This window comes from Chiloscyllium plagiosum, chromosome 19 (genome assembly GCF_004010195.1).
Source record: "Chiloscyllium plagiosum isolate BGI_BamShark_2017 chromosome 19, ASM401019v2, whole genome shotgun sequence".
NCBI classification, from domain to species: domain Eukaryota; kingdom Metazoa; phylum Chordata; class Chondrichthyes; order Orectolobiformes; family Hemiscylliidae; genus Chiloscyllium; species Chiloscyllium plagiosum.
In genome coordinates this window covers 27,894,059-27,919,652 of record NC_057728.1, presented here as the reverse complement: position 1 = coordinate 27,919,652, position 25,594 = coordinate 27,894,059, and the positions used below count along the sequence as shown (strand labels likewise).

The 25,594-nt window shown below is 39.0% G+C and overlaps 2 protein-coding genes across 2 annotated transcripts in view; one reads left to right on the top strand and one right to left on the bottom strand.

The window, feature by feature from the left end:
* On the bottom strand, window positions 1–12,615 carry LOC122559380. Its single transcript, XM_043708832.1, has 5 exons — window positions 12,530–12,615; window positions 5,603–6,438; window positions 4,593–4,733; window positions 3,359–3,470; window positions 1–165 (listed from the first exon to the last, which is right to left on the bottom strand). Exons 1-5 carry the CDS (start codon window positions 12,582–12,584, stop codon window positions 92–94), a joined length of 1,218 nt encoding a protein of 405 aa, XP_043564767.1. The 5' UTR covers window positions 12,585–12,615; the 3' UTR covers window positions 1–91.
* Window positions 12,616–21,266: 8,651 nt separating this feature from the next.
* Window positions 21,267–25,594, top strand: part of LOC122559431 (proline-rich protein 36-like) — a 66,311-nt gene continuing 61,983 nt past the window's right edge. Inside the window, exons 1-2 of the mRNA XM_043708879.1 lie at window positions 21,267–21,299; window positions 23,907–24,092. Coding sequence (XP_043564814.1) covers window positions 21,267–21,299; window positions 23,907–24,092 — 219 coding nt within the window. The remainder of the gene's footprint in view (window positions 21,300–23,906; window positions 24,093–25,594) is intronic.

Here is a 25,594-nt window from a genome sequence, read left to right as displayed (position 1 = left end):
CTGATATAAGCCATTAGAATGACTTTAAACTACATATTAGACTATGAAGCAAAGCAAAAGGATTCTCAAAGCTTTGGTGAGTATTTTAAATTCAGAAGAGCTTATAGGAACAAATAAATGGAAGTTCATCTGAACAGACTCTCTCATGCCATTTGCCTTCAATACCTGAAAAAAAAAGTAATTGTTATGATGAACACTTTCTGTCACAGATATTGTCCTTAATAAATGATTGCTTTATGGAGATATATTTCTTCTATTCGGATTTAATGCATGAATGCTGGATTAAACAGTTCAAGATGAAAAAAAAATTGGATGTATTCCTTTCTGATTTTTCTTTTGGAGGTGAAAAAGCATTTATGAACAGTATTACGAGCTACTTTCACCTATGTTTCAATAACACAATTAATTCTTCATCATTCAAAATTTCCCACACATCATAGGAGTCTCTCCATATTCCAATTGATTGTGGAAAATGAATGGACAAACTAGAGAATATTTGGTGCTGAGTTTGAAGAAACATTGCCATTTCTTTCTAAATTATTGGAATTTCAGAATATAGTATTTTTTTCTTGAGATTTTTGAGATGAGGACCAATTTCTCTAGTTCATTTTCATAACTAGATTCTTATCATTTTAGGAATTGTTTTACAAAAGAAGTAAGTATGGATGCAAATGAAATAAAGTTCTTCTGAATTAACCAGTCATGGTCTGCAAAGTTAATGAGTTGCACTTCATTATTATGATCTTTATGTGTTCTTGCCAGTTATTTCTCAACAGCTTGCATATATGCATAAATATAATATAACATCCCAAATAATTTCAAATAAAATAATGTAATACCAAACCACCAAGGAATTGGAGGAATGTGAAAAAGCCTGGTCAAAACAAGTAGGCTTTAAGGAGCATCTTAAAGAAAATGAGAATGGAAATGAGGGAAGGTTTAGAGAGGGAGTTCTGAAGCCTATGCCTGGATAGTTAAAGGCAAGTCTAACAGTGGTGAAACAATTAAAATTTGGAATGTGCAAGAGGCTAAATGGAAGGAGCACAAACATTGTCAATGTTTATGGGGCTGAAGACAGTTACAGAATAGAGAAGGATGAGGCCATGATGTGACTAGAAATCAAGCATGAGAATTTTAAAACTGAGACACTGCTTAACCAGTCATAATGTATGTCATAATCACAAGCGTGAGAGATGAATAGTGCTTGTGCTTGATATTTAGACTCTGCATCAACTGGGAACAAAGGTGGATGAATACTAAAAACAGTGCCACCTACCAGTGTGTAAAATCCCTATCTCGATCTTGCCTTGGGCCATACTTTCCAGAGACAGGCAAGCACAGGTGGCCAGTCAGCTTATAAAGGCTAATTAATGGTTTCCAAAGGAGGCTGGGCACCATTTAGATACCCAGAGATGTGGTCCTAATGGCAGTCTGGGGTATGGGTGGTGGTGATAGTGTCAATGCTCCAGGAAGGCCACAGGCTGTCCTTGCCTATCTGGCTGCAGCAATATCTGTATACGACCCTATTATGCATTCCCCCTCATTTGCCTATTATACAGCAGTGGCATAGCTAAAGTGTCATTCTCTAACTCAAATTTCATGAAGCTAGAGAGAGAGAGCGCTTCCATTTTGAAGTGCCCTCTACTCACCATCACAGCCTTGGACCTTTCATGAAATGAGGTTTCTGACACACCCTCCAGATTCAAGAGCCTTAATTGACAGCTAAGTCAACTTTTGGCTATTTCCTGCATCACATAAGCTGAAAAATGTGTTGCTGGAAAAGCGCAGCAGGTCAGGCAACATCCAAGGAGCAGGAGAATCGACGTTTCAGGCATAAGCCCTTCTTCATTCCTGAAGAAGGGCTTATGCCCGAAACGTCGATTCTCCTGCTCCTTGGATGCTGCCTGACCTGTTACGCTTTTCCAGCAACACATTTTTCAGCTCTGATCTCCAGAATTTGCAGTCCTACATCACATAAGGCTTGCACTTCAAAAATATTTCATTTGGCTGTAAAGCAACGAGACATCTATTTGCTGGTTATGACAGACACTAAATAATTGCCTGTCTTATTGAGATAGAGTAGAGAGAGAGTAGCTTTTTATTTGTCAGTTCTACCATTTACAACTGATACAGTAAAAACAAGACAGCGTTCCTCCAGGACCAAGGGTGCTACATTGACAGCCCAAACCACACAATCGTACACGGCATTAAGTGCATAAGAAGTGAAAATAATAGGCACTTTTCTAGCATCAATTCAAAGTCATGCAAAGAATTTAAGATGGGAAAGAGTCCGATCATACTGTGTTAAGGAGCCTGGTGGCTTGGGGGATGAAACTGTTGCATAGTCTGGCCATGAGAGACCGAATGCTCAGGTATCTTCTGCCAGATGGCAGGAGGGAGAAGAGTTTGAGTGAGGGGTATGTGGGGTCTTCCACAATGCTCTGAGCTCTTATAATTGATCTATCTATGGAAAAAAAACACAATAAGTGACCAAATAGTGAGCTGCACCCTGGTGTAAATGGTCTTGACCCTGTTTTCCAGTCTTATCCAGTAGCCATTTAAGAGACATCAAGCCATTAATTTGGCTTGAGTCAGACCTTCCATCACAGTTAGCAGATGGCCAATCAAATAGCGAGCAGGTCTCTGTTCCCAGAAGCGCCATCATGAGCGGTGGCCAGAGCTGGGACAGCATCAAGTCCTCAAAAGTGATCAGCGCTGGAGCTGGATGTAAAGGCAAAATAATTGTAATGGCTGGGTGGGAGTCATTGCCAGAACCAGGCAGTGTTTGAAAAACACTTCAATTGAAGAATGAAGCATTTCAATAAAAATAGATTGTTAATTTTAATTCTTTTGCATCTTTAATACTGAATAAAAGTCAATACCATCTCTTGAAAGCAAGGCATAACTATTTGGTTCATTAGCAATTGTTGACTTAACAACAAATGTTTACATCATTTCAAGCAATAGAGATATTCAAAAAAAATGAAGAAGTTTTAGGTCATAGATCTTACCAATGGTATCAAATGAGACTGATTCATGACACTATGCCAAAGATGTAATTAATTAAACTTGTGGAGATTCCATCAAAAAAGCATTTTTAACCGTTGGCTATCAGGACAGTCTTAGAAAAACCTCTCAGATACAATACAGCAGAATCTAAAAGTTAACACTGTCGATGCAGAGTTCAGTTCAAGTCACATCTTATTGTAAGAGTGATTAAATGTTCAGAGTTAGTTGGAATGCAAATCTCTGTGATGGCTATTTTTGGGTAAGAATTTGCCCCATTGTTCATTACATCAATTTTTTCATGGTTCTGAAATTAATAAGCATAATAACATAGTTTACAGTCTCAATGTACCTTCAGAATTAACGCTCACACAGTTTTCAGAGTCTGACTCATCATCAGGTTGGTCAGTATTCCACTTTGTGAAATCCAGCAAAGACCCATCAGTCCAGAGATAAATGCCCTCCTTCATGAGAAATAATGTCATTAATGACAAAATATCAGTCACATAATATAAAGTTGGAAATTACAGTCAGCATCAGCTGTCAAGCCTGCACTTTTGAAAGTTTATACAGCAATCTGTCCATTATAAATACTACTATAAATACAGCAAAAACATGCAGCTATGTTGTGTCTTTAGCATAGAGAAATGTTCCTCGAAGTGTTTGATCAAGAAAGGACAGTAAGCCAAAGAAATAGTGAGTCTGAAGGTTTATGACTAGACTTCTTACAGAAGACATGGAATTAATCCTAAAAGATTAAAAGAAGTGAAGAAGTTTGAAAAAGGAATCCCAGAATGCAGACTTTTGGCTTCTGAAGGTACTGTTGTTGATAGTGGAGCAAAGAAAGTGGAGGGCGACACTAGGTGCCAGATCAGAGGAATATAAAGCTTAAAAGTGAAGATGTTGATAAGGATGCAAATAGTAATGGAATTGGAATCTTTGTGATAAAGAAAAAAAATGATCCAGAAATTCAGTTTGACCTTGCTGAAATTCAGAAGAGGTAGGGAGAGAGATAGAATCAATTGCAATGTTACAGAATTTGTGCTGGGAACCAAATGTTATAGCTTTAGGCTTTTCAATATTTTGCTCATAGAATAAATGAATCACCCAGGACTGGGTCTCAAGCAAGAGTCTAGTACCAAGTTAGTGGAGCAATCAGAGAGATAATAGAGAAATAAAACTGAATTTTTCTCAACTTTTATTTAAATAACTAGAATGTAAATGAGGAAGGGTGAGGCAAGAATGATTTCTGGAGGACTCGTTCAGGTGCTGAGTATTCTATAACATTATTCAGATAGACAAGAATGGAATCAATAGGTGGAAGCTTCAACAAATTCATTAATATAGGGTGGATTAAGTGAGGAGGACTTGAAGTGAGGAATAGTCAAAATAATAACAAAAATTCAGACTAGTAATTCTGCTGTGTCATTGATAGTCAACAGATATTCATTGAAATTGAGATTTTATCACAGCTGTAGAAAACAGTTACATCCTCAGGAAAAAAAAATTGAGATGTGTGGTAAATACATGAATTGTTCTAGCAGTAAATGTCCAGGTTACAATCTCTCAAAACAGCTTTACTTTACCTTGTGACAATCACTCAGTCCAATCCACGTGTTGGATTTTACTGGATTTTTCTGCTTAATCAACCCTTGAATGAACTGATTTTGTTCTTCCCCATGTATGGAGGCAAGATGAGCACCTCGTGCGTACATTTGGCAAGACATCTTGAAATTAAAATAAACTAGTTTGTAAATTTTCTTCTCCATCCAGTTATGTACAGTTCCATCATGCTTTAATATGATTACAGCTCTCCAGTCAGTTATTCTCATTAAAATCTTATAATAAAGAGATTTCCCAGCAGAATTGCTATCAAGCACCAAGGATTGTAGAATTGCTCCGATGATTATCCATTAACCTCATATTTCCCTTCAAGAACCACTGCACAAGCAATCCCTATGAGAATCCAGTCAATTTGTACGTTTCACACATTCAAACAAGTTCCAACCAAATGAGTGAATTTATAAAAATGGAAAAATTTTATCCAACCTCTGATTTTGTCAATTGTGCCTTGTCAGCACTTGTTTCATCTTCCTTCCTCCTGTTCTGAAAGTTTTAACTTGTGCAGAAGTATGATTTTTATTGTATCAGCTGTACTTCCAATTTTTTTATTGAATTGATCATTCTTCAGTAATAGATTATTAAATCTCCTTTCCAACAAAAGGTAAAGTCCGACAATCATTAACCCAAAAAGGAACTTGAACCTGAAATTTTACGTTACTTTATTCCATACTTAATAGTACATTTGCCTACATATTGTTTATGCCATTTTGTCAGATCATCAAGCTCTAACAGTAAAATCTGCAATCCTATATCACTAGTGTCAACTATTTTTTTGTAAGGTTTCAAATACCAGTCTAATTCTGCATAAGTCCAATATAATGCATATATAAAACATCATCTCTATGACTGAATAAGCTTTGTTAACCTGAATTATCCAAATGTAAACCAGTTAGGAATTATTGGTGTTTTATCCTTTAATAGAACTGATGAGCTGTTCTAACAACTGAGAAAACAAGCACATCTAGAGTCTTACCTCAGCTTGTATCCAGGTCATTTTACCTTGAAAGATGCTGTAACAGGTAGATAATTCACTGTTAAAAATCCACCCAGGTAAACAAGATGCTTGATTGATATGTGAACTTATTGTAGCAGGTGACGGTTCCTTTTGCACCTCAATCTCTGAAGAAATTATAATGTCCTTTTCTATGTCATCCTCTGCAGAAGAATCAGCATCCAGTTCTAGCTCATCTTCTAAAGAAGGTTGAGTTTCCATTTCTGTCACATTGTCTGGAGAATGTGAAGGTTCTACCCCTGACTCATGCACTGAAGATGGATAAGTTTGTACTTCAGGATAGATAAAAGGTGCTAATTTGTTCTTGTTCACAAAAGGATAAGAATGAGGATAAGGATGGAGGTAAGGACGGTTGTCAGGCATAATTACATCGCCTTTCACAGGATATTTATGTGCAGAGGCTACAAGGTAAGTACGAGGAAAATCTTGAGCTAAAGTTGGTTTGTTCTGAGAACGAAAAGGATGAGTACGGTAGTAAGATGATTCTAAATTACTCTTGATGAACGGGATAGGGTACGGATAATTTGCTATGGTGTTTCCTTCAGGCAACGGACTAGAATAGGGATAAGGTACCTTTGCATTGTTGTAGTCAGGCAAAACAATGGGATGAGATAAAGGTATCTCTGGGTTGTTCTCAGGCAAAGGATGATCATAACGTAGCTCTGCATTTTTCTCAGGAAAAGAAATAGGACGTGGATAAAATTTCATTTGATAATTGTTGTCAGAGAAATGGTGACGAAGTGTTTGCCCTTTTTTCTCATTCACTCGAGTTGCTGAATTCCGAATACTGGCAGTTTCTGTAAAATTAATAAGATAAACAAGTCGGCAAAAATTACTAGGAGCATCAAAAGGCTTTCATGTACTTCTAATTAAAGTCAATGATCCTTTAAAGTTCACTTAAATTCCAGCTGATTACAATGCTACTGTAACTGCTCCATTTGTCTTTCAGATGAGATATAAAACTGAGGCCTATCCATCTTTTTGTTTGGATGTAAATATCCTAAGGCACTATTTTGGAAAAATGCAAGGGAGTTACCATCTGCCTGTTTTTGTCAGTATTTATTTTTCAAGAGCAGCTTATCTGATCATTGTCACATTTCCCTCATTACATCAGTGATTATTTTTAAAATGCTTAATTGCCTGTGAAGTTCCCTGTGTTCGTGAACGGTGCTGTATAAATATGCCTTTTCTAAGAAAATATTTTGAGGCATACTGCCTCAGAAATGATGTAACTTGTATAATTTAAGAGATAAACTCAATATTTAAGTTATTACAGAATTATTATAAACTGTGGCTGACCAGCTGGTACAGACCCTTTAACAAGGTAATTTACATCTTACCGTGTAGTGTAATCTGTAGTAAAACAGATACACAACTTTAAAAAATATAGAACAGCAAAATCAGAAGCTGCAAAATATGTGGCGAAAGTACAATAGGAAGCTACAAATGGACAACACAAGGTGAACTGTTTAATAGAGACCTTGTCTAGCAAATAAGAAATGCTTCAGGAAATTGCAATGTGAAAATCACTGAGAAGTTTAACAGGCGAGAGATAAAGGGCCAATCAAAGGGAATGATGAAAGTACAAGCCATTTCAATAAGATAAAAATGTTGATGCCTGAATATATCATATTGTCACTGGTGAAGTGACATAACATACTCCTAGAAATTCAACCATGCCCAAAAATAGACACACAAAAGGTGTATCAGTTAGTGCCAACCAGTCAATATTTAAAATTTCTGTACCTTAACCATTATCATTAAACAATGCTGGCATCATGGGGAAAGTATAACCTTTACTGTTCATTGGCTACATGCAACATGCTTATGAAGGCCAGGTATCAAGGTGTTCTAAGGGTCACTGGACCCGAAATGTTAACTCTGATTTTTCCTCACAAGACTGTCACACCTGCTGAGCTTTTCCAGCAACTTCTGCTTTTGTGCCAGATATGAAGGTTCTCTGACATTACTTAAAGGTAATCATCACTTTTTCAAGGGAAAGTGCATTTTGACTATAAAACCACATTGAAGCTGTTGCATCAGATATGTTTATAATGTTCTCTCTTTCTCCATTCTTTCTATTGATAAACATCTAAAATATAGAATCTCATTGCTATTATTTTTAATATTACCTGAACTTTTATTCATTCTCTGTTTTGGCCTCATGGCATTCTATTGCTTTCTATAAGCATTCCTATTAATGTTCTTGTGAATATTCTTTATCCTTATATAAGATCTCTCTTTTTATTTAATACTGATACTAAACATTCTTAGACAATGGTTATATCACTAATATACAGTTTTCTTTAAATTAATAAATATCTTCTTCAACAAATCTCATTGTTGGTTCACAGATTTATTAGTTAATAATTAATAGTTAATAATTATTATAGACCTCTGTCAACATGTTCTCAATTTCTAGTATTCTTACTAGGTATAGTTGTAGAGCTCTGACAGCCCTGACAACCTGATTTTCATTTCTTTATAGAGCAAGTTTCTCCAGTCACTGTAATGTCAAAACAATCAAAATGGCCCTTCATACGGGTTAAGCAACTAAAGCCACTTGATGGCATCTCCAAAGCTATTTGCTTCCTGCTGATTGTGAAACAAATACATAATCTTAAAAAATATGCAACAGCAAAATTGGAAGCTGCAAAATATGTGGAGAAAGTGACAATAGGAAGCTACAAATGGACAACAGCACAAGGTGAATTGATTAATAGAGACCTTGTCTAGCAAATAAGAAATGCTTCAGGAAATTGTAATGTGAAAATCATTGAGAAGTTCGACAGTACGATCGGGCAAAGATCTGAAACCTAATGGAACCAGAGAACAGACAATGATTATATTACTTAATGGATACATAGGTTAGAACTCAGCACATTAGTATAGGTAAGGGGCTCAATACAGTGGTAGAGTCCCTGCCTCTGAGGCAATAGGCTAGGGTTCAAGTTGTACCTGCCCCAGACATGTGTCTGAACATATTGATTTAAATATATCTTTATAACTGGAGGGCTCTAGTGACACAGTGGTAGTGTCCCTATATCTCACCCAAAAGACCTGGGTTCAAGCCCCACTTATTATCTCACAGTAGGTTGATTAGAAAATATTGATAAGAATGGAAAATTAATGAAACTCTGACTAGCAAAATATATTACTGGGCTCTGTCTAAACAGCATTTTAGCCATGGTATATAATATATCTCACTCACTGTCCCTTCTCTGTGCTATAGGGAATAATCCCAGTCTCCAGATGACATTCATTCCTTCTAAACTCCTTCTATCCCTTCTCAGAGCCTAGTGTAACTACCTGAATTGTGGAAGCTAGTATTTCTCAAGATGCTCCAGCTTTGGCCAAACAATGTTTTAGAAAGATTTAGCATGAATTCTTCATTTTTCTATTTTCTTCCATCAAGCCAAGTTTCCCGTACATTTGATTTACCATTGTATCAACTTACCTTCCCTTCTTAAAAAATTTGTAAACATGTTTCGCTTACAAAATGAATATAATGATAATAATTGACAGGCAAATCCCCTCTGGTTCACCTAGCCTGACCCAAGGATTGTGATACTTTGTAAATCACGATATATACTCCCTTCACTCCACTCAAAACCATGTGATCTCTTGTGGAAAGTGACTGAAGAACTATGCCATTATTTAGAATAAACAACTCTAAAAATAGTATGCTTTTAGTGTACATCTCCTTTCTATTTTGCTCCTCCCAAATCTTGCAGTAATCCATGTTAAATTTTTATTTGTCATATGTCTGTGCATTTTATCAAGCTATGTTTTGTGAAGTCTACAAACAATTTCTTCACTACTTGCTACGTTGCCAAGTTTTGCATTATTCACAAATTTAAAAATTGCACTCCCTGTATCTGAGAATCCAAGGAAATAATCTTAATACAAATATCCTTTAGTCAATTGTATACCCATATTTTTAAACGATATACTTGTATTTCTGCACCTTAGTTTAATTTACACACTTCAGCTTCAGGTCTCTACTCCTTAGTAATCTTTCATAATAAAGTCTATCAATTGCATAGGTTTAGGGTGGGAGGGGAAAGATATAAAAGAGACCTAAGGGGCAACTTTTTCACGCAAAGGGTGGCACGTGTATGGAATGAGCTGCCAGAGGATGTAGTGGAGGCTGGTACAATTGCAACATTTAAGAGGCATTTGGATGGGTATATGAATAGGAAGGATTTGGAGGGATATGGGCCGGGTGCTGGCAGGTGGGACTAGATTGCGTTGAGATATCTAGTCGGCATGGACGGGTTGGACCGAAGGGTCTGTTTCCATGCTGTACATCTCTATGACTCTAATTTCAGGCAGCAAATAAAATGAACATCGAGTGGCTTGTTTGAGATCCTGTCTTCTTTACTGCCATTGTTATCCAAGTGGGGAAGGGAGCAGGCCTTGAAATCCACCTTCTCCTATTGATGAGGTAACTTCAATCCTGTGCTAACTCATTACCAGCCTGGTCCTGGTAAGCTGCTGATCATCACTAAGGCAACAAGATCCGCCAGCTTCTGGGCATTAGGCCAAATCAATGTTGGCGAGAGCAGAATCAACTGTAAGCTAAGGTGAGAGGAAACATTTTGGGATGACACCAAAGAAGCTGAACATGGCAATGGGGTGTTAACCCATTTTGTCAATAGATCACTAGCTAACCTGTCCCAGTTCAACTGCTACCATCTGCACAGTGCACAACTTTTGTCAAAAAACATTGATTTGTAAGTGGCTGCCACAGCAATGACTCTAAATCAGCTGAAAACAAGTCCATTTCCCTGGAATCTGACCTCTATTCCTACTCCTGCTCTCCCCAGCCACAATCTGAGCAGCACAGGATTGTTGAAACATCTATCTCCAGAAATTCCTTTTTTCAACAGGCTGTTGACAAGCGCAGGATTGTGACCTGGAAATGAATCTATCTAATGCCTCCCACACCTCGGTAAAGAAATTTCAGTCTCTGGTCTCAATGCATTTGGGAGAGCGTTCTAAATGTTCATAACTTAGAAGTATTTCCTGATATCAGCCTTGAATAATTGTCCTCAAACTTTAGTGTTATTCTCTTGTTCTGGACATCCCAAAGAGAGCTGTTTGACTCTGTCAGCTATATCAATTCCTTTAATCATTTTAAGCAACTCAATTAGATCATTCATTAGTCACCTATACTTAAGGAAAGACAAGTTTATTTTATATTGGCTATTTTCATAATTTAACACTAATGCCTACAATATTCTGGTGAATTTGCTCTGCACTCTCTCCACCTGCAAAATGCTATTCTTGAGGCATAGTGCTCAACTGAATGCAATACTCTACTGTAGTCTAACAGCAGTTTTATATATCTCTTCACATTTAATTTGAGCAAATCCAGAGTAATTAATTAGCTTGGAAACAATACACAACGCTTGCCTTTCCTTATGATTTCTGGCATTTTCCAGTACTTCACTTATTCAGAATTGATAACTTTTAGGCTGTAATGGAAAAGTAGTCAATGTTTTCTTTCATGATTGTTTTAATTAAAAAGTGAGGTGGAAAATAGGTGTCAAATAATGATATGATCTGAGATGACGAGAGAAAAAATATGTTTTCTGGTAAAGGTATAACAGATATCAAAGAAGAAAGTGATTTTTTGTAATAAAAGGTAGTACAGCAGGAAATAGAACATCTTGGTGGAACAGTTACTGACTTTGGTAATGACACATTCAGAATGAGGAGTTGAAAATGGAAATGCACACAAATAAGATGTTGATACTTTAACATCTGCTTTTAAACTTATTTTACCTCTTTCATTCAAATAGGCAGCTAGGCTACTAGCAACTTTGTACCTCATTCTATTTTTACCATATTGTCTACATTGTCAGCCTGAACTTGCAATAGACTGAAACACTATTATTTGCAAACAAGTTGTGTGAACTTGTAGTTCTGTAGTCAGTGAGTCCTATTTATATTGATGCATGATCTTCAGGACAGCTGATGCCCTGCAGCCAGCAAAGCTCCATTGAAAGCCATCTCCTCACAGGTTTCCACTGAACTTTGGTGCAACTGAAAATAACTAGCCCCACAGATCAGCCTCAGAGAGCAGCACTTTTTAGGTAGGATTCTATGCATTATTCTTTATTACATTATAATATCCTTCAAATATTCCTTGGAATAATCTCCCTAAACAATCTCAGATCTCAAACAGAACCAAGATCTCTGAACCTGAAGGTTGTGGACTTGAACACACTTCAGAGACTTGACCATAGATTTTAAGTGGACACTTCAATGTGGTACTGAGGGAAGTGCTGAAGTGCTGTCTTTCGAATGAGATTTAAGCTGAAATCCTGACTGTCACCTCAGATGAAGTTAAAATATCCGTTAACACTAAGAAGAAGAGTACTGGAATTGTCTCTGGTATCCTGGCCAATATTTCTCACTTAGCATTATTAAAACAGGTTTATTTGGTAATTATCATAATGTTGTTTATGAGACCTGTCACTACACAGATAGTTTCATTTTCTTATTTTACAGCAGTGACTAGAGTTTAAGACTAGAGTTCATTGCTTTTTGCATGCATTTAGAACATTCTGTGTTTGTGAATGGCATTATATAAAAGCAATATTTTTTAAAAAACATATGAGAATATTCTATAGTTCAAGTAAACTACTACATAGTGTCTGATAGTTTTAAAGGAAGCTGACTTGTTATGAAATAGAACTGCAAGCTAAAGTTTATAAAATCAGGATAATTTTGGTCAAATCAATAGAGAATACTTTGAGCTTGTATGGATTTAAATACAAAAAAAGTTAAACTTTTTATTTCATTGATATTTTTCAACTTATACCAGGTCTTCACTTCACAGTAATAAATGGCATGAAATATGATTATGATTGAAACTACCTGCAGCATCAATGTAGATCAGTGCAGTGAGCAGCAAAACTGTCCTCAGTCTCATGTCTGTAAATTTCCTTTCTTGTGCCTAGAAAGAGAGAAAGTTTTAAATTTTAATGCCAAAGTAATGTTACTTTCCTGAAGCAAAGCAAGAACTGTCCACTATGATTCTGGTTCTTCAGTAAGAGCATTTCATTTGTGGTAATTATATATGTGGCAAACACAGCAATTTTTTGGAACTGCGAGAACCAAATACAATTGGTTCGGTTCGTACTGAGGTCAAAATCACAGCTAGCCAATAAATCACTGACATGTTCTGATTGGTGCAGAAATGCCAGGTGAGGTTGGTGAAATTCTCCTAGAAAGTATTACAACTGAAAGGCTCAGTGCATAATCCAAGAAAAATTACATTATTTCTTCACCTAAAACTGTCAGTCAATTAATTTTGGATGCATGAGAAAAAGCCAAAAGTTTATGTTCTGATGAACATTAAGCTCTGATAAAGATCCCTAAATAAAGGGAAATATAAATCAATATACTTGTTTAAATCGATACTGATTGTCAGTGCTCTCTACTGATAAGTAACTCATGAAATGATATTGCTTGTAAACTGAAAATCTCAATTTAAAAAAAATTCCAGAACAAACTGTTTTGTTCAGCATGAAAACCATTGAAAGTACATTGTGAAACAATTAACATTGATTGTTTTTAATGTCTGTCATTGTTACATTACTTATAAAGTAAACGTGTGCTCATACCAAAAGCAAAATCTGGCAGGTGCTGTAAATCTGCAATTAAAAATGGATTTTGTGGAATTGCTCAGCAGATCCAGCAGCAACTATAACAAGGCATTTATTATTTGTCAGGATTGATCTGAAATCTTAACTCTTTGACTTTAATGAGATGCTCCCAGATTTACTGAGTGTTTTGAACATTTATAAATATGGTTTATATTTTGTTTCTAAAATTCTTTGGATTAAGGCCAGAATTTCAAGCCAACTGCAATATGATTCTATGTACAGAAGTGTAGAGGTTCTGATGTGGGAAAAAAATCTGAGGTCCACTCCAAACTGTACCAAAATTATGCAAGCTTTGTAAAGTTCTTTTTTTTAGAAGAACCCCTACAATATGGAAACAGGCCCTTCGGCCCAACAAGTCCACACCAACCCTCTGAAGAGTACCCCACACAAAACCATTTCCCTACCCTATTACTCCAGATTTACCCTTGACTAATGCACCTAACCTACACACCCCTGAACACTATGGGCAATTTAGCATGGCCAATCCATATAACCTGTACATCTTTGGATTGTGGGAGGAAACCCACGCTGACACAGGGAGAATGCACATGCTCCACACAGACAGTTGTCTGAGGCTGGAATCAAACCCAGGTCTGTGGCGCTGTGAGGCAGTAATGCTAACCACTGAGCCATGGTGCCACCCCCATTTCCTGCCAGCTTCAGCTCAAACCCACTTGTATATCGATAAATGTAAAATTTGCCAAGAAGCATGTTGCTATAAAAGTGATTAAAGATTGGTGAGTTGGCACAGTTTGATTAAAGCAATGAGTTTATCAAAAAATAAACATTTAAATCATAGTATCAATCCATCACTTGAAATCAGCCCACTTTCAAATGACTTCAAAATACTATACCAAAGCATTTGCTCTTGATATTGGTTTACAGTTTTCAGTTTCCTAAGAAAATAAATATCAAAGATTTTTAAAACCTCCTTATTAGCATCATTGTATCTAAATGAATCCTTTTAATCTTACAACCCATAAGCGGGTGCAATCAGGTGAATCTTGCGATGTTGATTAATTCGAACTGGAAGTTTGGCCTTTTCTTTTGTCCAGAATGATAATTTAGTACATTTTGTTTTAAAAAGTATAGCTCAAATGATCGAAGAGACCCATTTTGAGCCTAAACCCAAGTGTGCTTAAAATTCCACAATCAGCTTCAGGTACATTCTGCTGAAGAAAACAGCATAAGCCAACAGAAATGCTAGACTGGAAGATGTATAATGCTGGTGAATAGTTCTGGTGAAGTACAAAATAATGTTCATTCCCATCTGCATGCTGCATGGCTGCACAGCAGAACTGTAAGATCCCACACAGATCTTGTCCTGCAATAAATAACTAGTGTGTACAGGTACATTAAAAACTTTTAAATGATCATGTACTGAAAAGGACTGGGCTATACATAGCGACCACATTTTCAGTAAAACTTCACAGGTGATATTGGCAGTACTACCAAACAGCCTTCACTCATCAATAATTTACTTATCACTGCTCAGTTTTGATTTCACCAGAGTGGCACAGTCACAATGGGCAGAATGATCTCCTTCTATTCCATAAATTTTCTTTGATTTTATGCCCACATTTCTGCAGACCTAATTATAGCATTGTTCAAACTCAGACAAATGAGCTCCTTCACATCCACTGACCCCCTTGTCCTCATCCTCCCCATCCTTACTTTCCAACCCCCCCCGTCCTCACTCTACCCTCACTCCACCACCATTTTCACCCTCATCCTCATTCCAACCCTTTCTCACTCCCTAATGTCCACACTCCCATTTAAAACCACCCATTGGTTGCAGTTCTTCAGTCATTTCTGTGCCCACATTTCTTGAATGTGTTAAAATTGGTATGCTAACAATGGCTCAGTGGTTAGCAGTGCTATCTTATAGCACCAGGACCCAAGTTTGATTCCAGCCTTGCACAACTGTGTATATGGAGTTTACACATTCCCCCCTGTGTCTGCGTGGGTTTCCTCCCACAGTCCAAAGATATGCAGGTTAGGTGGATTGGCCATGGGAAATGCAGACTTACAGGGATAGAATAGTGGGGTGGGTCTGGGTGGGATGCTCGTCAGAGGACCAATGTGGTCTCTGCTCATTCCTGAAGAAGGGCCTGTGCCCGAAACGTCGAATCTCCTGCTCGTCAGAGGACCAATGTGGACTTGATGGACTAAATGGTCTGCTTCCACACTGTTCAATGATTCTAACACATCTTATATTGAGAATATTATATATTATTATTTTCATAAAAACATGATCATGTTAAAAGGATCCAGCAATTACACTTTTCAGTGACTATTCCCATGTGAGTGGTACATAAGAATCCCAGCAGTGTAGTAAAGTGCTGGCTAATCCCCAGTAAACACTGAAAACTGCTTGAACTACAAAGCCTAGCCACTGAATGTCACTATTTTGTCACTGTTACATGTTTCATTGTGGGAAGTTACCATATTCAAAGTTCCCCTTTGCTTTTGGCTTTCTAACTAATCTGTTATTGATTTTACAATTTATCACTTGTAATTGCTCAAAATGACTTCTGAAAGCATTAACCAGGATTACACCGGAAATTTTCCATCTCATTTCTTGAATTGCCAATTTCCACCATTTGATCTGATGATGGAAAACCCAATCATGTGATTACATGATTTCTAAAACTATTTATATATTTATCCTATAAATGTAGCTTATCACTTCACTTCCCAGTTTCATGTCAGCAGCTGTTGTACTACCTGTGCTGAGAAGTAGGAGACTACACAAAAACAGAGAATGATGAGAGAGGGATCAGAGGTTGGGAAGGAGGGGAATTGGAGAGTTGGGACAGAGCAAATGGAGAAGGGGGCTCAGGGGATGTAGGTTGGATATGAGGAGAATTTAGCATAGGGATGAGGGAGGATGGAGGATGGGAGAGATGGGAAATGGTGTGTGAGGGATGGGGAGCCAGATAGCAACAAACAGCAGATTTAGAGAGTTGGGAACAAGTGAATGAGAAAATAGGGACAGAGAGGAAATGGAATGTTGGGAGTTTGAATATAGACAGTGATTCACAGAGAGAAAACCAAAGATTGTAAGGAAAATTGATTCCACTAATAACTAAACCAACTCACTGGAAGTGCAGGAGAACGTGAGGTCTGCAGATGCTGGAGATCAGAGCCGTGAGTGTGGTGCTGGAAAAGCACAGAAGGTCAGGCAGCATCTGAGGAGCAGGAGAATCCAAAGAATTGACGATTCAGGCATAAGCCCTTCATCAGGAATGAGGCTTGTGGGCCAGGGGGATGAGAGATAAATGGGAAGGGGGTGGGGCTGTGGGGAAGGTAGGTGGGAATGCAATAGATAGATGAAGGTGGAGGGGGACAGTAATAGGTCAGAGAGGAGGGTGGAGTGGATAGATGGGAAGGTACAGAGAGATGTGCCGAGTTGGAGGCTTGGGACAGTAATAAGATTGAGGGAGGGGAAATGAGGAAACTGATGAAATCTACATTAATTCCGTATGGTTGCAGGGTCCCAAGGTGGACGATGAGGTGTTCTTTCTCCAGGCATTGGGTGGTTAGGGTTTGGCGAAGGAGGAGGCCCGGGACCTGCATGTGCTTGGCAGAATGGGAGGGGGAGTTGAAGTGTTCAGCCACGGGGCAGTGGGGTTGGTTGATGTGGGTGTCCTAGAGAGGTGCTCTGAAATGATCCGCAAGTTGGTATCCTGTGTCCCTGATGTAGAGGAGACCCACATCGGGTGCAATGGATGTAGTAGATGACATTGGTGGAGTTACAGGTAAATTTCTGTTGAATGTGGAAGGATCCTTTGGGGCCTTGGACAGTGGTGAGGGGAGATATGTGGACACAGGTTTTTCACTTTTTGCGGTGGCAGGGGAAGGTGCCGGGAATGGGGTGTGGGCTGGTGGGGGGCTGGTGGTCGATCTGACAAGAGAGAGTCGCAGGCAGAGTGGTCTCTCAGAAACACTGATGGGGTGGAGTCTGTTTGTAGGAGGCAGAAGTGGCAGAGGATGATGTGATGTATTCCAGAAGATGGTGAGATGGAAGGAAAGGACCGGGAGATTCTGTCTTTGTTGCATTGGGAGGAGTGGGTTCAAGGGCGGAAGTGTGGGATATGGAGGAGATGTGCTGGAGGGAATTGCTGACCACATGGGAGGGGAAATTTACATCTTTGCAGAAGGAGGCCATCTGGGATGTTCTATGGTGGAACTGGTCATCCTGGGAACAGATGTGTCGGAGGCAGAGGAATTGGGAATAAGGGATGGTATTTTTACAGGAGGTAGGATGGGAGGAGGTGTAGTTGTGGGATTCGGTGGATTTGTAGTAGATGTTCAAGTTAGTCGGTTGCCGGAGATGGAGGTGGGGAGATCCAGGAAGGGGAAGGAGATGTCCAAGAATTGAAAATGGTCCAGATAAATTTGAGGTCAGGGTGAAAGGTGTTAGTGAAGTTGATGAACTGCTGAACCTCCTTCTGGGAACATGAGGTAGAGCCGATACAGTCATCAATGTAGCAGAGGAAAAGGTGGGGATGGTGCCGGTGTAGCTGCGAAAGTTGGACTGTTTCACATACCCGAACAAGAGGCAGACATAGATGGGATCAATGGCTACCCTTTTGATTTGGAGGAAGTGGGACGATTGGAAGGAGACATTAAGGGTGAGGACCAGTTCAGCCAGATGGATGAGGGCGACAGTAGAAGGGAAGTGGTTTGGAAGGCATGAGAGGAAGAAACAGAGGGCTTGGAGGCCTTCGTCGTAGTGGATCGATGTGTACAGGGGCTGGATGTCCATGGAAAAGATAAGGCATAGGGGACAGGGAAATGAAAGTCTTGGAGGAAGTGAGAGGTGTGGGTGGTGTCATGAACATAGGTGGATAGTTCCTGGACAAAGGGGGACAGGACGGTGTCAAGGTATGTGGAGATGAGTTTGGTGGGACAGGAACAGGCTGAAACAGTGGGTCAGCTGGTGAAGTCAGAACTCTGCACTGCCCGATTATCCCTTCTACCAAAGATTCACAAGCCTGACTACCCCAGTCAACCCATTGCCTCAGCCTACTCCTGTCCCACTAAACTCATCTCTACCTACCTTGACACCGTCCTGTCCCCCTTTGTCCAGGAACAATGTTGCGTGGAATTCTGGTCTCCTTCCTATTGGAAAGATGTTGTGAATCTTGAAAGGGTTCAGAAAAGGGTTACAAAGATGTTGCCAGGGTTGGAGGATTTGAGCTATAGGGAGAGGTTAAATAGGCTACGGCTGTTTTCCCTGGAGCATCGGAGGCTGAGGGGTGACCTTATAGAGGTTTACAAAATTATGAGGCGCTAGGATAGGATAAATAGACAAAATAGTCCAGAACTAGAGGGCATAGGTTTAGGGTGAGAGGGGAAAGATATAAAAGAGACCTAAGGGGCAACTTTTTCACAGAGGGTGGTACATGTATGGAATGGGCTGTCAGAGGAAATGGTGGAGGCTGGTACAATTTTAACATTTAAGAGACATTTGGATGGGTATATGAATAGGAAGAGTTTGGAGGGATATGGGTCAGGTGCTGGCAAGTGGGACTAGATTGGGTTGGGATATCTGGTCGGCATGGACGGGTTGGACCGAAGGGTCTATTTCCATGCTGTACATCTCTATGACTCTATGACTCTAATTGAACTAGTTCCAGGTCATGCATTCTAATCCTAACCTCTTGTTGAATAAAAAGAGTTTCCTCATTTCACCCTTACTTCTTTTTCAGATTACTTTAAATCTCTGCCTCCAATCTAAACCTATTATCTGTATCTGTATGTGTAAACCTAAATCTATAATCAAACTATTAATAACAGGTGCACTACCAAAGGAAGTGCTAAATTTCCTGAGAGGGGGTCCTATCCTTTTATAATGTCATTATTGACATGGATTCAATCTGCAAAAGTTAGGATTTATCATGCAGTCCAAAAAAATCATGTAATTTGTCCACTCAAGCGCAAATGTCAGCTTTGAAGGCTAAGTCCTGAGGACAGGCAACAATTTAGAAGCAGGGCTAGTTGTGAAGCTGAAAATATCAGAAGTTTTCTCCTCAAAATTCCTGCTTGCAAAATGCCTTCAATATCATCAAAGAAATCCGAAAAGAACCTTTGATTAAAAGCTTTGCCGTTTTTATACATAGCTCATGTTTCATTTGTAGATGCCTTTAATTTTTCATATTTTTCTATAGTGGATTTTCTGTAAAAGTAGGTTTTCTTTTTGACAATGCCCAAGTAGATGCAATGCTTTCAAAATCATATCAAGTTCCCAGAGATATCTGAATAAAAGAAAATTCAGGTGAAAATCTCAGATCTCTCAGATGTTTTCTTTACTAATTGACTTGGGTCTACAAAACAGAAGCCTAAGTCAAGAAAACCAGGCAACAATTAATGTAGATGTGCCCTAGTCTTTTCAAAATTAGGTCTTCTAATTATCATAGTTCATGAACCCAATTTCTCAATTCCTTGAAAGCTTTGCCTGCTATCTCCAAAGTTTTTCTTTGGAAGGTGGCTGACAACATACATTAAGCTGATGACTTTATTTCTTGATAAATCGATTTTGTAAACATTTTCCAATACAAAATAAATGTTCATGCTGTTCCATATCTTCCAATTTTTTAATCCCAAGGCTACTTGCTGAATTGAAAGTGAGGATATTTGTTATTTCTGATCTCACTACTGCTGAAGTACCTTGCTTATCACTATTGCTGGACATTACCGGCTACTTTTGGTGAAATTTTGTAATCATTTTGTTGAATAGACTTCGACAACAATATAGAACACTGACATCATTAATTGACAGACAAGGTCTCCTGATTCTTAAAAAAAAATCATGGGTTGTTGGTTTTGCTGCCAAGATTAGCAGTTATTTCCCATCCTAATTGAAATCACAAATCATAGAAGTACAGATTTACTCCAGCACACAGGGAAGCCAGTTGGCTTGCTTTGTCTGTGGTGTTCTTCAAATGAGAAATTTACAGAATGCTACAGCCTGACTTTTACCCTGCACAATTTTCCTTTTCAGAGAATAATTCAACTTCATTTGGAATGCCTCAATCAAACCAGTCTCCACCATACTCTCAGATGGCATGTTCCAGATTTTAGCTAATACAGTAGTCTCCCATTTAAAACTGAGAGAAATTGGTGCTGGGCACCATTTTGCTAGGCACACTGTTAACACGAGTAAGGAAAGAGCAAATTTTGAAAATTACTGTAAGTACTGAGGTTTATTTCTTAAATTTCAGATAGAGTTAGGTTGCAAACAAATACTGTAACCAAAACCTTCCTAGAAAACTTAATGGAAAATGCAAACACCAGAATATCATTAAAAAAATGCAGGTTTCACAGTTGATTCTCAAGTCAACATTGAAACTATTGATAAGCTGATAATGACACACATGTAGCAAACATATCTATGTTGAGAATACAGCTTACAGCATACTAAATGAAAGTTGATCAGAAAGCAATGTTCCAATAATTCCAGTGTGCAACTGATTAAAAATGAACTTTGCTCATTTATTGTCATTATTGGCACTTCCTACCTTTGCTCCTCACATTCCACACCCTCAGATGACATGAATCATGTAAGAGCTCTACCTCTTTTTCTATGACCTTTGCCCTGATTGCTAAATGTTCTTTACTTATGGTATCTGCCTCCGCTGCCAGTATGTGGCAGGGGGTATCAGTTGTTGATATTGTTCACTACCAGAAGTCTTCCTTTCTCTATATTGTGTATAGGATCACTTGAAACAGTGGTAAAGGATAGGCTTTTGCTTAGAAGTATGAGTCTTAGATAACAAGATCGTTTATTACTTGCTAGCAATAATCACAAGTTACACTACTAGCCATGAATAATTATTAAGGACTCATGAGGGCTGTACAGAATACACTAGAATGGAAGAATAGTTAGAAATAAAATCGGAAGCCACAGGCCAATTTGATCAGCATCTTTTATAGTGAAGATGTTAGAAGCATTATCAAAGATGGTACAGCAGGTAAGCTGACATTCAAGTTAATCAGGCAGAGACAACATTTCTTGTGTGAAAGGAAAATCATACTGAAATAATTTATTGGAGTTCTTTGAAAAACAATCTGCTAAGGACCACGGGAACTAGTGGATGCACTGCACTTGGATTTCCAGTGGTTGTTTATAGGTTGTTAGATTATTGCAAAAAACAAAAGCTCAAGGGAATGAGTAACGTATTAGCATAGGCAGAAGTATGGCTAGCTAAGGAAGCAGAGTGTAGGCAAAAATGAATCATTTTCTTGTTAGTAAGATGTAACGAGTGGTGCAACATATGGATTGATTTGGACACCTTAAAACTTACAATTTATGTAAATAACTTGGATGAAGGGGGCCAACAATATGGCAGCTATATTTACTAATGACACTCGGCTAGATACTTGAGTAAGTTGTGCAGATGACATAAGGAGATTACAAGTAGGTTAACTGTCCATTTCAGCAGGAATAATAAAAAATGAATCATATCCTGAAAATGATGAGAGATTTCAGTGTTCCAAGATGCAGAAGGTGGGTGTCCTAGTGCACGAATTACAAATGTCAGTATGCTGGTACAGCAAGTAATTACAAAAGCTATTAGAATATTTCATTTATCATGAGAGGAACTGAATACAGGTTTAGGGAGGTTATGTTTCAGTCTTATAGAATGTTGGTGAGAACACATCTGGAATATGATTTATAGTATTGGACTCCTTATTTATGGAAGCATATAAGTGCCTTGGAAACAGTTCAGAAACATTTGGAATAAATGGGTTGTCTTTTAAGAAAAGATTAAACAGACTAGGCTTGAATTTGCTGGAGTTTAAAAGAGTAAGAGGCAACTTGATTGAAACATGTAAGATCTTGAGGAGTCTTGACTAACTCGACATGGAAATGATTTTAATTTCTGTGGGAGAATGTAGAACTAACTGTTTAAAAAACAAGAGGTCAACCATCTAATACAGAGTTGAGAAGATTTTTTGTTCACATAGAGAGTCATGAGCTTTTTTCTCCTCAAAAGATGGTAGAAACAGTCTCTTCAAATGTCTTTCATGTGGTTGTAAATTGATTGTTGATAAGCAAGGTGCTAAAATGTTATTGTGGGTAGGTTGGTATATGGAGTATCAGATCAGCAGGATCTTATTGAATGGCTCAAGGGCCTCAAGACCCTGTTCCTAACTGATATGCACACCTGCTCCCTACAAAATCTATTATAAAATTTGTCTCCACCAAAAGGCATCAAATTATATGAAGTTATTTCAATCAACATTAGTTATTTCAGAAATATTACCTTCCACAAAGTTATCTTCCCTCAAGTCTTCTTCCCTCATAGTTAACTCATTACACACCATGATAGTTTCACTTCTTTCATGTGAATTCTAACAGATGAAAGGCTTAACAGACAATCAATTTTTCAATGTATAATTTCAGTTACATTACACTATTAAATTTTGGCTATAAATTCTGTGTGTTAGGATTGAGCCCTCCACTACCACCTGATGAAGGAGCGATGCTTTGAACGCTAGTGTGCTTCCAATTAAACCTGTTGGACTATAACCTGGTGTTGTGTGATTTTTAACTTTGTACACCCCAGTCCAATACCGGCATCTCCAAATCAGTCTATTACTGTTTGCATTACATTCTTGGTGTAGACACACACATTTCTTCAGTCAACGCAAGCAATTTTAAAACCCACAACCTCTTACTTATCATGAGCTTTCTCCTTCTCATTTCATTCCAACTTCAATTCATTTAACTTCATTTCAGCTAAACCAACAAAGTTTGGGTTAATATATACATATTTAAGTGACAAATACATTGCTGTCAGCCCGTGACCAGGTGAGGACACCAGAATTCATTTCCTAAAGAAGCCTAAAACAAAATGTTACCTTTGCCATGAAAGTACTGAAAGCACATTCTGAAGTAATGATGGCAATAATTAACTGCAAGCCAATGTATTTTCACTGTAGACTGCATTTATGTGAACAGGCGAAATACTTAGGCTTCAATAGGCTTGGACATTGAGTTGGATGGACCCAGAATTTCACGCTGTTGGCTGGCTATGGGTTCCCCAGCTCCATCCTATCCATGGAGCATTTTCCCAGATGTCAGATGAGGATGGGTCAGGGGACAGACGTAGAATGACTGTGGGTTAGAAGACAGATGTGAGATGAGGGTGGGGTCAGGGGAAAGATGTGGATGAGGGAGTCAGGAGGCAGATGTGGGATGAGAGTGGGTTGGGGAAAGATGTGGGATGAGGCGGTCAGGGGGCAGATGTGGGATGAGGTTGGGTCCGGGAAAGATGTGGCATGAGGGTGGATCAGAGGACAGATATGTTGGGATATTCTTCTGAAATGGCAGGAAGCCAGCTGAAAAGAACAAAGACATGTTGAGGTTGATTTCCCAGTAAGGTTCCAGGCTCCCATAAATGCTGGGAAACAACACAGCTACCTAGAGACCCTGAGGGGTCAGAGCTTCAGGCTAGCTTAAAGATCCTCACTGTCTGTTAGTTTTCAGGTATACAATATGTAGAGGCTGACTGCTAAACTAGCTGAAGGAAAGGTGCTTTGTATCCAGTACATTTTCCCTCAATTGTCCATAGGACCCTCCTGCTACTGCTGCTGCTTCCAAGCTGGCTGCCACTGTTGAGCATGCCAAACGGATATTAATTGCCCTGTTTGGAGAAAACCAGAACTGTGTGAATGATTGTTCCCCTCACAGTGCAATCACGTCTTGGACCCTGTGTGAATCTGCTGGTGGATTCTTCTCAGCAAGTTGGAGAAATCAGGTACTGGACTTTCATTCTGGAGTGAAAAACCTGACACCCATTTCATTTCAATGCCCCAATATTGTGCACATCAACTTCAGTGTTGGGACATGACTTTCCAATGTCCCTACGTTCAGCAATTGGTTAATGACACTGGGCAGCTTCTGAAACTAGAATCTACTCTCCAGTTTGGATTGCAAAGGCAGATAAAGACTGGAGCAGACAAGCAGAGAATAGAGAAAGCATTATAGTCTGAACAAGTCCCCAAATGATCACTTGTAAGATACCTAATCTGTGTACTCAAGTGATAACAAACTTCTGCTCGCACTGAACTCCTCAGATTGGCTATCCTTTCTCGAAACAGATTTTCATCAGCAACCAGGATGAAGAATGGATAACCGCTATCCGTTACATTCCTGACATCAGTGCATTCAAATGCCTCAGATGTTCACTCTTGTTAGAAATTTTGAAAATTTGATTGTTTCTCTTCCACCAATTAATGAGCTTTTCAACAAGTGTAACACATATCAATGCGATTAATGGAGTCTATAATAAGGTGATGTAGTGTTCCAGCTGAGAGATGATGCCTGACCCAGCAGTGAGCCTCTTCGTAAGTGTACCATTCACATTCAAACAAAGCTCAAATTGACACTGCATTACCCCGAAAGTCAAATATCGCTCTGATGAGTGTAACGCTGTCACATTTGTTTAGAAGAAAGATTGCACTATTGTTGTATTCTTACATCTAAGAAATGCCCACACAAGATTCCTACCTGAGAAGAACTAAATCCCAAATTCCCATATGCCAAGATTTTTCCAAGCTAGGTGTCAGCAATTAGTATTGATCCATGCATCATTTCCCAAAGTCACAGTATCAGGCGAGTTTAAGAATGCTTCTTAATACATGTTGTATCCTCAGATTAAGTTTTGGATTATCATTCAGCCAGGATATATTCCAACAATGCATGGATGTATCATCAAGAAGCTACTAGGTTGACGCTGTACCACAGAAGGAATTGCAGCTCTCAGCTACCTAGACTACACCTCCTCCCATCCTACCCCCTGTAAAAACGCCATCCCATATTCCCAATTTCTTCGTCTCCGCCACATCTGCTCCCAGGAGGACCAGTTCCAAATCCGTACAACCCAGGTGGCCTTCTTCTTCAAGGACCACAATTTCCCCCCAAACGTGATCGACGATGTCCTCCACCGCATCTCTTCCACTTCCCGTTCCTCCGCCCTTGAGCCCCACCCTTCCAACCGCCACCGGGACAGAACCCCACTGGTCCTCATCTACCACCCCACCAACCTCCATGTACAGCGGATCATCCGCCGTCATTTCTGCCACCTCCAAACGGACCCCACCACCAGGGATATATTTCCCTCCCCTCCCCTATCAGCGTTCCGAAAAGACCACTCCCTCCGTGACTCCCTCGTCAGGTCCACACCCCCCACCAACCCAACCCCCACTCCAGGCACCTTCCCCTGCAACCGCAAGAAATGCAAAACTTGCACCCACACCT

Coding starts and splice junctions, on each gene's coding strand:
- LOC122559380 (XM_043708832.1), bottom strand. CDS start 12,584: ATGAGACTGAGGACAGTTTTGCTGCTCACTGCACTGATCTACATTGAT. Junction 6,439..12,529: donor GATCTACATTGATGCTGCAG/GTAGTTTCAATC, acceptor TTAATTTTACAG/AAACTGCCAGTATTCGGAAT. Junction 3,471..4,592: donor GACTGAGTGATTGTCACAAG/GTAAAGTAAAGC, acceptor TTTCTCATGAAG/GAGGGCATTTATCTCTGGAC.